Here is a 16,173-nt window from a genome sequence, read left to right on the forward strand (position 1 = left end):
TGACTCTGAAAGAAACAGGGAAAGTTGTGAACATGGCATTCACAATAAAACCCAAATAAATGCCTTTAATTTGTCACGGTCGCTGTGTCCACACATATAGAGTGACAAACAAAACAGATTCCAGAGTTATTATAATATTAAGTTATCTTTGGATACCTGTCAGAGCTCCCAATGCCCGCATACATTTACTGAGAGGTCAACAGATCATCATCTATAATAAATGAGTTGGCTATAATGCAAACAACTGACTCTACAAAGATACTCTTTAAATTATACATGTTCAGTTAACAATTTCAAAACCAAAAAGTTTTATTCATTTTTTGGACATATGCCATTTTTCTGTCATTTATTGACAAAGTATACAACTAATATGTATCAACTGACTATAATAAAGTAATTTTTAGCATTTTAAATTTCACCATTTTTGACTAAAATTGAAATAGCATGACTTTTTTTGTCTAATTTTTGGACATCCCATAACATGGTGTTTCTCTGTCATTTATGGACAAACAATGCTGTAATATGTATCAAGAGACTATAACAAAGTCATTTTTGGGCATTTTAAAATTAGACAATTTTTAACAAAAATTGACATGCTATGGTATGACTTTTTCTTTTTGTCCAATTTTTGGTCCCATGGCGGCTAATGCCAATAGCCATGCTAACAATGGCAACAATGCTAACAGAACTAACAGTGTTAACCTGGGGTGTGTATACACTGTAAAGAATTTACTGTGATTTTTATAGTATCTTATTGGCAGCAATTAACAAAAAACTTACTGTAATTATTATTAATAGTAGAACTATTGTATTTTTATTTACAGTACTGTTTTTTATACGGTAAACAAACACTGATTTTAGTTTTATTTACAGTACTGGTTTCTTTACTGTAAAATAAAAAAACAATTAAACTGATTTTTTTGTTGTGTTTGCAGTACTGATTTGTTTACTGTAAGAATAAAAAACAGTTAAACATTGTGATTTTGAATGGTACTGTATATGGCAATATGGCACAGTAAACAATGCTGTTATTTTGACAATAAATTAATTCACTTTTTATAGAAATAACTTGTAATTGCAAGTAATTACACTATACACTAAAGATTAAGATAGAATATTAATACATTTACTGTTTTATAATTGATTTCAATTCTTATATAATTATATTTAATTATTAATTATTTAAACAGCATTTGTATAGGACTGATTCTGATCAAAATTATGATAATGGAAAAATACAGTAGTCTACTTTACTTTTCATACTGTCTACTATTTTTTTTCTACAGTAATGTTTTAATAATGTAATTTTGTCACAAGGACCAATCTTTATTGTAAATTATACAGCACTATACTGTAAAAATAAAACAGTGATGAACTGTGAATAACACAGGAAATCACTGTAGATTTCACAGTGATTATTTACAGTGTATATATGGTTACCAATCTAAGTTCTGTTAGCATTGTTGCCATTGTTAGCAATGTTAATGCTATCAGCACTATTATAAAAAAGCACACTTGATTACAGGTTGATCTTGATTAAAGCAAAATCATGTTAGCACAATTTAAAGTAATCTTTCAACACTCAAATGCTAAACACAAAATGAAAAGAAGTATTTTATTTTGGGATAAAATTACAGTGAGCCTTTGTGAACACCTCATCAACACAGAAAGGTCATGCCATTATGCTATCGGGCTCTTCTGAGTTTCAACAATCAAAGAATGTAAAATCACTTCAAACCAAAAACCAAAGCATCCTCTTGTGGAAAAAAACAAACGCTGGATAAAACAAACACAGAGATTTATTTGCAGCTCTGACATCAGAAACATTAAACGCACCACAGGTCATTTCATTCTCATTGTGTCAAACATGCTGACGGTGCAACAAACCCAACAAACACACACAGGCATCGATACACGCAGTGAAAACTGAAGAAACGTGTACAAACCGCAGGCATCAGAGAGAATTCACACACAGAGGATTTCCAAAAATAAAAGCTCTTAGAGGTACTTGGATTGATTAGTTGTTTTGATATATCGGGCACAAAAACATCACAACTTCTGGTCTCTTTTGCCTCTGCTTTATAATCTATAATCAATAATGCATGAAAATATTCAGTAGCTCACAAACTTTACAGAGGATCAGACAGAAGAGTTAATAACAGGCACAACATGACTCTTCAAACAGTGTAAACTTTCAAAGTGAATGCAAAAAACATTAAGAATTATGAAAGAGATGCTGCAAGAAAAACAAGAAAGTGAGAAATAAATGTTTAAAACATCTTCTTTAAAAAACAACAACTAGGGGATATATGAGCAACATAAGAAAAAAATGACTAATTGGTTTAAATGACTGTCAGAATAAAAGGGATTGGTTAAAGATATTAGGAAAAATGGTTGTTCATTTACAGGTGAGAAGCACTGGGAACCTGGACAAAGTCTCAAATCCTAAGAAGACCACCATGATGCTAAATAGGTTCATTTTGTATCCTTGTTTTATTCGACCGGAGGATCTGTGAGATATGTCGGTTTTTAGGTAAATTCGTTCAAATTATGACTAGAGTTAGTTTCCAGTCATCCTCATCAATAAGGCTGCATTGCATTTATAGAATCATTTATTTTCTTAGTCATAAATCTACTGTTTAACCAAACTGTTATCAAAAAACAACTTTTCAAAACGTACACTCCTGATCAAGGTTATTATAGTTAACGAAAACTAACGAAATAACAAAAACTAGATCTGAAAAAACATTTTCGTTAACTGAAATACAAATAAAAACGAGTTTAAAAAAAACAAAAAACGATAACTAACTGAAACTGTATTGTGTGGTTACAAAACTAACTAAAATTACAGTGAAAATGTCCTTTGTCAGCTTTTTTTAAAACTTAAACCTTTTTGGTTGATATGAAATCTATTTCTTCTATCTGGTTTTATGACTTAATAAACTTATTGGGGCTGGGATGGATAATAAAAGGAAATAAAGGCAACATTTATTGTGACCTTATTGAATCTGGCACCCAACAAATACCCATTACAAAAAACTAACACTAAAACGAATAAAAACTAAGAATTTTCCAAAAAAAAAAAAAAAACTAATTAAAACTAACAAACTCACTCTAAAAGCAAATTAAAACTAACTGAATTTGAAAACAAAAAATCACAACAAAATTTAAACTAAAACTAATGAAAAATCCAAAAATATTATAACCTTGCTCCTGATTAGTGGATTTAATTAAGCAAACACTTGGTGTACCTTTAAACATGTGTTAGCCTTAAAGATGCAATAATCAATATTTTTATGGATTGTTTCATGTGAAATAATGAGCACAGTGAGAATGATGCCGCATGAAACAGAGCTTATTTTAGCCTCTTTAGCTTATTGTTTTGGTTTTACGACACATAAAAACACTAAATCTGAGGGAAATTATCTTGCTGCATGGACAGATAATTTCACTTGACAAGATTTCTGAAATTAAGATTGTTAAATCTAGAAATAAGTATGTTGTACGCTTAAAATAAGAAGTTAACTCTTAAAACAAGATCAAATAAAGCTGCAAGCAGCGATGAACTGGCCCGAGCAGAGTGCACTGACAATTATTTGTTTCTCACCAAGACAAAAAAAAACACTTTAGATTTAGAAGTGTTCGATAATTGATCTTGTTTTAAGAGTTAATTCCTTATTTTAAGCGTTCAACATGCTTATTTCTATAATCTTATTTTAAGAAATCTATCTGTCCAAGATCAGCAAGATCATTTCCCTCAGATTTAGTGTTTTTATCTTGTTTTTAGCAGTGCAGCAACAAAAAACAGACAGACAAGCTGCTGTACTTTTGTCAGGAGTTGGTGGAGACCAAAACAAAGCTAAAGGGATTCTTCAGATAGACACAAAAAAACAACTTTATGAGGCGATAATGTGTCAATGCTGTCTTTTCAGCTTGTTCCCACTGCCCCCATTTGGACAAAAAATGATTTTTGAGTTACTGCAGCTTCAACTATTGGGTCTGAGTGCTCTAGCTTACACCCGGTGATAAACCTAGTGTAGACTGACTCAGTTGTCATTTCCATGTCAAGAAACTATTTTGTGCAAGTATAAACACAGGGCCAGTGCCAGGCAGTAACAATAGTAACACCAAGATTTCAACAAGTCCTGCACTGAGAAACTTAGTAAAAGTATTTACGTTTTATCTGCTAAATGTATTTTAAACTACGAAAAGTAAAAGTACTCAATGCAGAAATTTAATTCATAAATCAAAATGAGTAAAAATGAATTCAAATTAAAAGCAGCAAATTCACAGTTTACATCACATTTAAGAAGCTCAAATTATGAGATCTTTTCACATGAATAATAACAGTTGCCAATTAATTTTCTGTGAACTGATCAATTGATCCAACTGCACTAGGGTGTACTATATTTTTGTATGTTTTGTTTGCAAAAAATCTTAATTTGTAAAGTAATTAAAGCTGTCAGATAATAGTAGTTAAATTAAAAACTACAATATTTTCCTCTGAAATGTCATGGAGTAGAAGTAGAAAGTGGCATTAGATTAAAATACTGAGAAAAGTTCCCTTAAATGCGTTCTCAAGCACTCAACAGCGCAGTATTTTCCCATTATTCTGATAGTAAGATGAACCTATAAGGTGGGTTCATAATGCACATACACTCTGCTTGTCTAGGAGACAGCAAAGCTCTCACTTCTTAAATTTTTCCAAATGAGGCATTTAAATAGCAATGTACAAGATAATTGAGTTGTTTGATTATACTTTTTTTTTTTTTTTGACATTACTACTACTTTCGATTTTTGTTATTAAAATCAAAAGTAGCCTACATCAGAAACCTGTATGCTCACAGCGCTAAATCAAACGTGTGTATTCCAGACATAGATTTTACTTGGGCCAGTGCAAATTATTATCTAACTCCCCTCACTCAATGGTGCATGCAGAAAAAAATTCTCAACTACGTGGTACAGTATGGCCTGGAGTCGCTTCACTCTCATTCATTGACTCTCTCAGTCCCATTATGTTACAGTCGTGGCTGCTGAGAAAAATGTGACACCTAGTGGTAAAATTCTGTATATCACTCCAGTCCAAGTGTTACACTGGTCCAACCCTGCCACTTGGTGCAGGTATGATAGTGATTTATGAGTAATTAAGAGACTAAATACAACCTGTTTGCCCCTTGCGCCTTATTTTGCTGAATTATGCACCGTTTAACAAGTTGGACAGGCCTTAAATGAACTTTTGCTACGCACTATAGATTACTTTAACAGGATAGCTTCATGAATAAAAGTTGGAGCAAAGGAAACACATAAAATAAAAATAGAAAAAATCGAATTGTACATTATGATTACATGACTTAAGACCAACATAAAAGCTCAAATATACAGATTTGAACAAAAAAAGGAAGCAGATGATCAGCTGACACAGTAACACCAAACTGAACTCATTACAGAGAAGAAATACAGTATTTTCTGGAAACTCCAATCATGTTGCTGAGTAACTCTGACAACATGTTCAATTTGTGAGCCAGCTCCTTATGTCTTTATAGTCAGCAAATTAATATTTTGATCAACTAAAATGGAACAGCGGTGAGTGTTTAATATGGCACTGAGATCAGCTGTTGGCAGGCAATTTTGTCGGGCTTTCAAACAAATAACAAACCAAATAAAAACACCTTTTTCTATTTGTGAAGGCAGTGCATCTCTGAGTGAACAAGCACGATGAGGTTTGGGTTTGCCCAAAACAAACACTTGTGTGTGGTGTTTCCTTTTCTTTTTTGGCACACTGGTAGATTAAATATAGGTGAGGTGAAGCCAGAGCTCTATGACGCTTAACCTTTTTATAGTGAACAAAATACTGAAAATATACTGGTAAAATAATAATCAGATATTGAAACTCTAAACTTTATATGCCTGCAGCAGTGTTTTACTATCCACTTACAGTAAATTTAGTGCTGACTGGGGCTGGACGATATGTACAAAATGTTTTATTCTCTATTCAATATAGATTTCTTTCCAAGCAGCACCCTCCAGGGCTGAAAAATTCAGCTAATGTGGAAGTGCCATACAAAATGCAGTATCTCAAATGGCCACTTGAGGCTTCAAAGTAAATAAATCCCAGTAGAGTCCCATGTGAAATACATGTTTGATGGTAGAGAAACCACGCTCCCCATAGCTGATTTCCCTTTCATGACAGCTTTGGGGGGTTAGGGTTTTTATTAGCATTTTTATATAACTCACCTGTTTAAATTGTATTAAGACTTAAAGTGAGGCATAATTAAGGGTGTGGCTGCTTTGAGTGACAGGCTGGTGTCCTCACAGGTGGCTAGTATTATTCAGCCTCCTTGCCCATTTTTTGGATTAGCAGAGAGTTAGGCACCATACTTAGCCTCGTTTTGGCTCTTCAGAAAGCTACTAATAAATAACTATGAAATAATCACATGGTCAAGTCTACTTGTGTCTATTCCATGTTAGCAAAACAGTGCCTCAATGATTCCAAATGATGTAAATATGGCCATAACACAGTTTGGCAGCTGTTTTTTCATTTCAACATCGTCAAAGAAACAATTTGATATATATATTAGGGCCGGGACTTTAACGCGTTAATTAAGATGAATTAATTACACAAAGATTAATGCGTTAAAAAAATTGAAGCATTTTAACTTATTTTTGCACCGCGGAACGTTTCTCACTGGATGAGTTTCAGGCGGACCGATTATACTGGAGCACCAACTAGCGTTCATGAGTTCAGACAACAACAAACCACAGTAAACATGAAGGAAGAAGCTGATGAGACGCTTTGGTTGGCCCCGTGGATGATGGGACATTTTGTTACAAAAAACCAACAGATGGAAGCGTTGATAAGAGCATGGTTGTGTTGCTATGCAACAAGGAATTCACATATCACCGCAGCACATCGAGCCTCAAGTATCACCTCAATGCAAAACATATAGCAGCTAGCGTCTAAATATGCTATTGCTACACTTAATGGCAAAAATTGCACTGGTCTGTTGGACTTGAGCAAAAATAAACTATATTTTTGTTGATTAAGCTTATGTATTCAGTCATTATTCAATGGTATACTAAAAATCCATGTGAAAAAAATTACTTCTCACTGTTCTCAGGTCAAATATTTATATGCGATTAAAATGCGAATAATTTTGATTAATTAATTACAAAGCCTCTAATTAATTAGATTAATTTTTTTAATCGAGTCCCGGCCCTAATATATATATATATATATATAATTTTGACAATATGGATATCATCATATCGCCCAACCCTACTGCTGACTAATTTGGCAGGCCCTGGTTTGCCCCGAAAAATCCACCTGCAATAACAAGAATTTCTCCAACCTAAACAACAGAAGAGGTCGTGTGTCAGTACCACAAATTACGGGACGTATGTCCGTATTGCGGCTCGCGTTTAACGACACATATGTACGTACCGCGGATCGTATTTCATGGCTCGCAGTACAGCGGCGCTTTCTAAAAATAGCACAATCGTGGTTGTAAGAAAGAATTTATGTTATAAAACCACTGACCTACGTTTAGGGCAAAAACGTCCTGGTAAGGTGTTATAAAAGACAGTTTAAACAGTAAATAAGTGTACGTAAATGCTGTAAGTAGAAGTAGGTACAAGTCACATTCAAAAATGTGATTCACATAACTTAAGTAAACAACATAATTTAAGTTTAAAATCATTCACTTTTGTTTTCACACGGGACGCAAACCCCGCTCTCCTGGGTGAAAGTCTGCCGTTTGTTTACCGCACACAGGAATCTGCCTTCTTAACTTCACTTGGCTGTCCATCACTACTACATAAGCAAGATTGACGCATTACAATGGACAGTGAAATACATAAATACAGCTCATTTTTCACTGCCTAGACACACGACCTATACTGAGGTTTTTGATGGGAGAACAGGCTGGTAATAATTCTACTGTTGCAGCCGAAAGTTGCAACCGTTCTGTTAAACCTCCCTGTATCTCACTAAAGGACAGAATAAGGATTATTAAGGAAGCAAAAAAAAATATTTCCCTTGTTTCGGGTGTAACTCAACTTGACTAATGATTTTTCATGAAGTAAGGCAGATCAAGGTCTAACTTGATTTTAGGAAAACTGTTGAGTTGCACTTAAAACAAAAGAGATCATTTCACATTTTTAACTGATTTTGACATTTAAATCAATACGGTGGTTTTACTGAATGGCTTCTAAAGATGGACGCCATGGTGTGAAACATGCAGCCTTTTGTGGAGTTTTGTTTCGATATGCTGTGATTTTATAAGGTTTTCTGGACTGGTATATGGTCTGGTATGCAAAGGGAAAACAATACAGTGTTACGCAACAAAACACAACAAAAAGATGGTCCACTTTAACTTCAAACGTTGAACCAGAAAAGTCTTCTACTGTTCTTCTTTAAGAGTTTGTAATATATTTTCTTCATGTTAGAAACACATTTTAGAATTGTGAGGTTAATTTGAAAACACACCGAAAAGCACTGTAGCATTGGAAAAAAAACAAATAAACAAATAAATATGAACGCAGTTGAGATGGAAATTAAAATTTAAAAAAGAAGGGAAATGGCACTGTGAAATGTAAAAGGATAGTTCTAACAAAAATATGACAAAAGAAATAATACATGTTTTACATTTCTTTTAATATAAATAATTGGTCACTTTATATTCTAACAACATTGGTCATGTATGGGGCCTTAAAGCGGTATTTCACTTTGTCTCATTATCTGTTACAAAGAGATGAGAGGTCACCATGGAAAATCAGCTGTCGTCACCCAACTGACATTTGGCATTTTTTCATTCTCAGAAAGGTCTATTCTCGTGATGTTGATGCTGATTAGATATAATTATCCTCTCCACTCATGGTCATTTTTTCCCCGCCTGTAAAATAGCTACTATCTTTTATACGGTGAAATAGCAGCTGATATTTTTAGCTGACTTCTCTCAAACTCCCACAGAGATGAAAGTCTGTTCTCCCTCAGTGAAATAACGCTTTAAAAGCCAAGGCAGTAGATCAGTTTGGAACAACATGTCTATACTTGTCTAGGACACATTATTAATGATATACAATGTGTTTTTTTCTCCATGTCACATGTGTCATGCTGTACCCATAATTGTCCTACAATAGAAATGGTATACAACCTGCAAATCTGCAATCATCACCATCATGGAGATCAATGGAGAGTTCGCTGTGCAACAGCAAAGTATGGCCAATTGGGCTGCGAAAGATGTGTTCACACTGGTAGTAAGGCAAATTTTCCCGCCAGAAATATGTGTTTATTCATGTGACTCATGTGCAACGTGCCAGTTTAAACAAAGGCACCATTATTTCCCGTCATTAACCAAACACTGCCATGTCTGGATCAATAATATCAAGCGGAGGTGCAGACAACTCAACTGTGTCTGGTTGACTGCCGGTACAGCAGTATTACAGCAATACGCACCCAAAATAAACTGATTTAGCTGCGATTTAATTGCAATAAACGAAAAAGTTTGCCGAAATAACTACAACATAATGCAGATATGTAAAAAGTCTGAATTCATAATTTGTCAGGTTTGTCTGCAAGATGACAAGCAGACAGCAACTTTTAAAATGCTTGTTTTCTGAATGGATTTCCATCGAGCTTTGCTGTGCAGGAGAAATAAACACACCTCACAGCCAATGTGAACACAACCTCACATAGTCTTTTTCAGTGAAGTTAGTGAGTCAGTTTGCTTGGGAATAGAAATTGTTTATACTTAGCTAAATTACAAACGCTATCAATGTAAAAGTATCCAGAGTATCCAAAAATCCTATTTCCTACCAATCATTATTAGTCTTGTATGAACAGCCAAAGAAAACACAGCAAGGTAGCTTAATCTAGCTAAATTTACCACATGCTATTGTTTTTGTATCAAAAGTCGGATAGAAAGATTCGTGGAATTCAGAGAAAATTTTAACTAATGGCACACAAAGCAACAACTCAGCAGAAAGCAGTTACTGAAACACTGCAGACTGTCTATACTTCAAAACACTCAGCTGCTTTTGTAAATATTAGCATGAAGCTTGTAGCCACTGCTAACACTGATAGCCCTATGTTAGCTAGCTGGCTACATAAACTGCTAATCTGATGTAGAAACAGGAAGCTGAGCTTATTGTATCAACATGTTTTCCAAAGTTGTTTTTTTTTAAATGAGTGCCAAGACAAATATTCAATTTATCATGGGTACTGATCCAAAATAAGAATACATAATACTGCAATACATAATAATCACTAGGAAGTGTCCATAAGCACAACAATTTGGTTATGAAAATAACATACATGTACTTCTTCTGCTTTGTGTGGAGAGTATCTCTATATCAGGTGTTTTACTGTAACCAATATAAACTTTAATATTGTCTTATATGTATCTTCACATCTTATTGTGGTTTAAGCTTTACAGATCCTGAATTTAGCTAAAGAAGCTAGCTACCAAGCTGACATTAGCTTAACAAAAAAAAATAGCTGTAAACAGCCACTCAGACTCAGCTGTCAGAGAACTGACACCGTAGCCAACTATATTAAACACAAGTTGATGCATTTTAGCAAACATTTTTGCATCCTTGAACCGAACGAAATTGCTTGAAACACTGCAAAATGACCATAATGTTTCTAATATGGGTACAGCATTGAAAACACTGTGAAACTGTGAAAAAATAAAAACAAAAATACTGGAAACTGGTGACACAGTTTCTCACCCTGGTTCAGGAGGAAAAGTGTCAGGAGAGGACTTCATTTACACAGAAACACGATTGTTTACGGCCCAGTTACAGCCAAAACCGTTCCCGTTACGACATGAAAAACTGATCAGCCTTTAAAGCATTCAAATTAGTTTAAACATCTCTTTTCGCCTGTTGATCTCCGTTTAAATCACACAAACAACTTGTGAGCAGAGTAATTGGGTGCGTGCAGAGCTTAATTCCCAGGCTGCATGTTTTAAACGAGGCACATTATGTGTCTGACAGTGATGAAATTTTCCCCTCCTGCTTTAATTTCCTCCTAAACAGAGCTCAAAGGCAGACGGGCTGAGACTGCATTACCTGGAATATCCACTAGAGGGTGACAGGGTTGTTTCATTGCCACAGTGGCAAACAGTTAGGGAGGAAAAGGAAGAGTAAAGGAGGGTGGGGGAAAAAAATAAGGAGCAGAAGATGTTTAGATGTTTAGTTTTAGAGAGAGAAGAACAGACGGGGGGAGATGAAGAAACATGCGATCAAAGATGACAGAAGGAGAAGGTTAAAGAAGGATGGAATGGGGCAAGTAGAAAGGACAGACGACAGAGGAACGCTGACTGGTTGTTTCCTTCTTTTTCTAGCATGCACATTTCTTCTCATTGGGCTGCGCATCCCCAAGCTTGGTTGCCCCGTTCCCATTGGCCGGATCGGCAGGCGGTTTGTCCACGCACTGCTCCATCCTCTTCATGACCAGGTCCAACAGTGTTATCACTGCCTTGTCTACCTCCGCTCCTGTCGCCGCACTCGTCTCAAAGTACGGGATCCTGTGGGCGACAAGCAGTAGTAAAAAAAGTATTCAGATTTCTTATTTTAGTAAAAGTACTTAAACCACACTGTGAAATTACTCCACTACAAGTAAAAGTCTTGCATTCAAAATTTACTTAAGCGAAAGTACAAATGTTTCAAAAGTAAAAGTACTTGTTTTGCAGAATGGACCCACTCAGATTATTTTATAAATTCTCAATATATTACTGGATTATTATTGTTGATACGTTTATGTAAGCAGTGTTGAATTTTCTCAAATGTATGGCTCATTTTAACTACTTAATATATTGTTTTGAGGCTTAATTAAAAAAAATTCTGATTTCATATTCATCACATTTTTAATTTTAAATCGCCTGAAAAGTAACTAAAGCTGGCAGCTAAATGTAGTGAAGTAAAGATTGTACAATGTTTGCATGAAAATGCAATGTAGTGGAGTAAAAGTATAAAGTTACATAAAATGGAAAAACTCGAGTAAAGTACAACAAGTAACTCAACATTGTACTCAAGTACAGTGCTTGAGCAAATGTACTTAGTTACATTTCACCACTGGTGACAAGAACATACAGGACCATTCCAATTAATCTCATCAGTTTTTAAGTTTCAACTTCAACAAAGAAAAATTGATCTGCAGCCGGCATCACATCACATCAAGGACCATGACAAACATTAAATATTGACAACAGTAATGTTAAGGTCTCAAGTTCATAGATTAATTTATTTAGGTTTCAGGTAAAGTTATGCAGAGCTGGAGCTCAGACTGACAGCTCTCACATGATCCCAGTCAAAATGAGCCCCGGTTTCTATAATAATTCAGATTTCATCTTCTACAGAAGTGTGACTTACACGCAAACCAAGTTCTATTGGCCAGTTACCAATGACCTGGACAGGCCAACAGCTGTCCAAATCTTGTTTGTAGATTGTGATACACAATGTGTGTGTGTGTGTGTGTGTGTGTGTGTGTGTGTGTGTGTTGGTCTTACAGGTGCCTATCTATGAGCTACAAAGCCTAAACATGATAACTGTGGGAACACGAACCAAATTGCTCTGTCTCAGGTCTGTGGGAAAGAGGAAAGCTACAGTGGAGAAAAAAACATTGGCTATCTGCTTTCTTATAATTATTCAAATATAACAGTACTGATAACAGTAACAAATACAAAAACAAATTTCCACACCACAAGTGAGAACAAAACCTGCCACACTAAACCCGTAGTTAAAAAACAAGATAAAAACATCATAAAAAGGACATTTATTAATACATGTTAGATTAAGTGCTGTACAGAGTTTAAGAAATTAAATGGAAATAAATAAATATTCAATCCAGGCTAATCCTTAGTGATGTGCATTTACATGTCATTAAAAAATAAGTTTCATTTCTCAAAGTAAGATATTTTTAACATACTGAACGTGCATGGGGAAACTTCATGTAGTATCATTACCATAAATAAAATTAGTCCTAGCACAATGAATCTGAGGTGTGCATCAGTGATGTGCCAATGAAGCTTCATGAAACATTTTCTTTATTTTCTGAGCCCACTAGACGGCGCTCTTTGTTTAAAGAAAAAGGCTCAAGCTATTATAGTTGAGTGTGCTTTCAGCTCTTTGTTGAACTGAGAGCACCATCTAGTGGGCTCAGAAAATAAAGAAAATGGTTCATGAGGCTTCATTTGCACATCACTAGTGAACATTTCAACTTCTGAAGAAAAAAAAAAGGAAAGTTCTTTTAGAAAAAGTATTTATTTAAGCAGCCCGTTTTTCCTCATCATTTATTTCTATTTGCTTTCTACTAGTGAGAGAAATGGGCCTATGACTGCCCTATAGGTATTCTGAATCTTGGCTTAAATGGCAAAGTGCCACTCTAATGCACATGTGTAGGTGTTCACTGGTAAAGTGGATGATCAGTACTTGGTTTTTATAATGTTCATAATGGGGAACGCTGCCTTTAAGCAGTAAATTGATCCAAATAGTCCTGGTGCATAGTGCTACACTGGTTAGAACTGCAAACACAGACAGCAGGGTCAGGTACTGCAGGCTGCCATCACTCTCACACTCCTGTTCTCTCTAGTGAACCATCTACGCACATTAAACGACTGATTCAATTGGAGTGAAGCTATTGCCGTATTAACTGGATTAGCTGTGGCCGCGGTCTAACCAAAACCATTGGGGGGGAAAAAAAGGTAGAAGATTATCTGTCCTGATTTATTTCAGTCCAGGTTCATATCATGCATGAGATCAATAGTCCATAGCAGACAGCAATAAGGGACATTTATTGTTGTGTTAAAGCTACATAATTACTGTGAGATGCATTAGTTGTTTATGGTGCCTGGAGGATCACATAGAAATGAAAATGTGTGGAAAACCTTGTGCGTAGACTGATAAACCAATCGTAAAGTCAAGGGGACATTTTCCAGTTTTAGGGAATATGTATCTGGCTTATACTTGCTTATACTTATTTTTTCCCCTTTCACCATGATCTGTATACAAATAGCCAAAATTAGCCCTTGGTTTATTTATCGGTTTACTCAGTAAGACAATAAGTCCGCAGACATTTCAGGATCAATAATTCTTATAGAGAATAACCTTTAGGAGGCTTTGTAAGGACCAGCAGGGACTGGTCGCTGGTAGGGCTGGGCGATATATCGATATAAAAAATATATCTATGTATTTTTAAATGTGATATGGAATTAGACCATATATCCATATAGTTCAGTATTTTTTTCTTTCTTTATATAAATGCTGCCCTTACTAGGGTTTGTCATATTTAGTTATTTTGTAATGTTTGTTATTCTTTTCTCATATAAATATATTAATTTCAGAAAAAGATTGGCCTATTTAATTTCATAGGCTTTTTTTATTTAAGATATTTTTTTAAATGTGCACTTTATGGAGCTTTGATTAAAAAAAAAAAAAAAAAAAGAAGGTACTCCTGTTGTTATACAGTATTTATGTTCACTTAAATAAACGGTTTCAATAAAACTACTTGTGACATGTCATATTTGGCTTTGACTGAACATTTGCTCTCACTTTACGATAAAAATATCGGGATATATATCGTATATCGATATTCAGCCTAAATATAACAGTATATGACTTTTGGTTCATATCGCCCAGCCCTAGTCACTGGACACCTAATAGTTTTAAACAATCAAAAAAGTTAAAAACAGTTAACACTGTGACAGGTGTAGATTAAGTGTAGATTGTAGATTGTATTGACTCAATAAATACATTTATTAACCTCTGAGGCTAAACCTGTACCTTTAGCCCCATTTTTATGTTCCCTAGATTTTAATACAGAGTTTATTACTTCCTGGATCAGGATTGTGTTGCCAGGCAACATCAGACCGAGGTCTTGGCTGGTTGGAATGACACCAGGAAACAAATTTTAACTTGTCCAACAGGAAGTCACTTGAGGTATTGTTGAGAGGACGACCTGTCATGCACTGACTGTCTGTAATGTTGTGTTTGGTTTCTCAGCTTGTCTTACAGTTAGTCTGTTCTCAATGAAACAACAGCAAAGTCACTAAAAGTTAACTGTCCGGTGAAGAGTAAGGTATGAAAGCCACTAAAGTGAGTTATGAAAGAAATTAAAGTACAATTTAAATAGTTAGGGCCATCCACACCAAGAATGACACATGCATCCACACAAAAAAACCTCAGTGGAAAGTCATCATTCCAGTCAAGTAACCAGGAAGTTAGTGAGGGAGCAAAGTAAACATACCTGCCTCTTGCTGCCAAGGAATGCTGATTAAAAACAACTTCAGTGCAAGAAAGTTTAAAAAAAGCTATGGAGGCTAAAATGATTCACAAGCAACTGCTCAAGAAATTGTCTAACAGCTGACTAAATGGAAGCTCATTGAAATAATTTGTTGAGGAATTTTAGGGGACTGCTCACTGACATTTTATTGGTCCAATGTATAGTTATATGGGTCTGACAGCCCAATAATCTATAAAACACGCACTGGAGTCTAGTGACTGCGGACACGTTTCCTAAAAACTAGGGCCGGGACTCGATTTAAAAAATTAATCTAATTAATTATAGACAAAAGTGGGGAACTTTTTTCTCACAGATTCACCACTTTAAATCTCAAAAATCTGCACATTTTTTCTCGTAGATTTGACACCTTAATCTCATAAACTTTTTTTCTCAAAATATTACGCCCCTCCCTCGGCTCGGTATGTTATTTTACACACTCTGGCAGTATGAAAAATCCTCCAATATTCTCTAGGGTTGAAATTTGGAATTTGCAAGTATTTCAATGAGTGCCCTATTAAATGTTCAAAGAAACTTTTATCCTGTAAACATTCCACCCTCTTTTTAGAAGGGTAGGGGTCAGGGACTGGGGTTCTTTAGGGGGAGATAGCAGGTCAACCGCAGACGCCACATAGAAGTTTGTACATCATCTGAAAGCTGAAAGATGAATAAGAGATGCAGCTCAGCAACGTGTGTCTAGTTGTTCTAGTCTCAGAAATAAAAAAAATTATCAATGAATGACTTAATCACTTGATTAATTTCTCACCAGACACACTGGAGGAGGTGGTGGAGACATGCACTGTCAACATGTTGGAGGCCATCCTGAAATACCCGGATCATTCGCTACACAAAACCTTTATGGACCAAAAAAACAGCAGTGGACGGCTCCTCTCTCC

General features: G+C 35.2%; 1 protein-coding gene across 1 annotated transcript in view; it reads right to left on the reverse strand.

Annotated features, from left to right (window-relative positions):
- Positions 1-1,601: 1,601 nt before the first annotated feature.
- Positions 1,602-16,173, reverse strand: part of rab27b (RAB27B, member RAS oncogene family) — a 101,477-nt gene continuing 86,905 nt past the window's right edge. Inside the window, exon 6 of the mRNA XM_059358043.1 lies at positions 1,602-11,528. Coding sequence (XP_059214026.1) covers positions 11,342-11,528 — 187 coding nt within the window. The 3' untranslated portion in view covers positions 1,602-11,341. The remainder of the gene's footprint in view (positions 11,529-16,173) is intronic.

The sequence above is a fragment of the Centropristis striata genome, chromosome 19 (genome assembly GCF_030273125.1).
Source record: "Centropristis striata isolate RG_2023a ecotype Rhode Island chromosome 19, C.striata_1.0, whole genome shotgun sequence".
NCBI lineage: Eukaryota > Metazoa > Chordata > Actinopteri > Perciformes > Serranidae > Centropristis > Centropristis striata.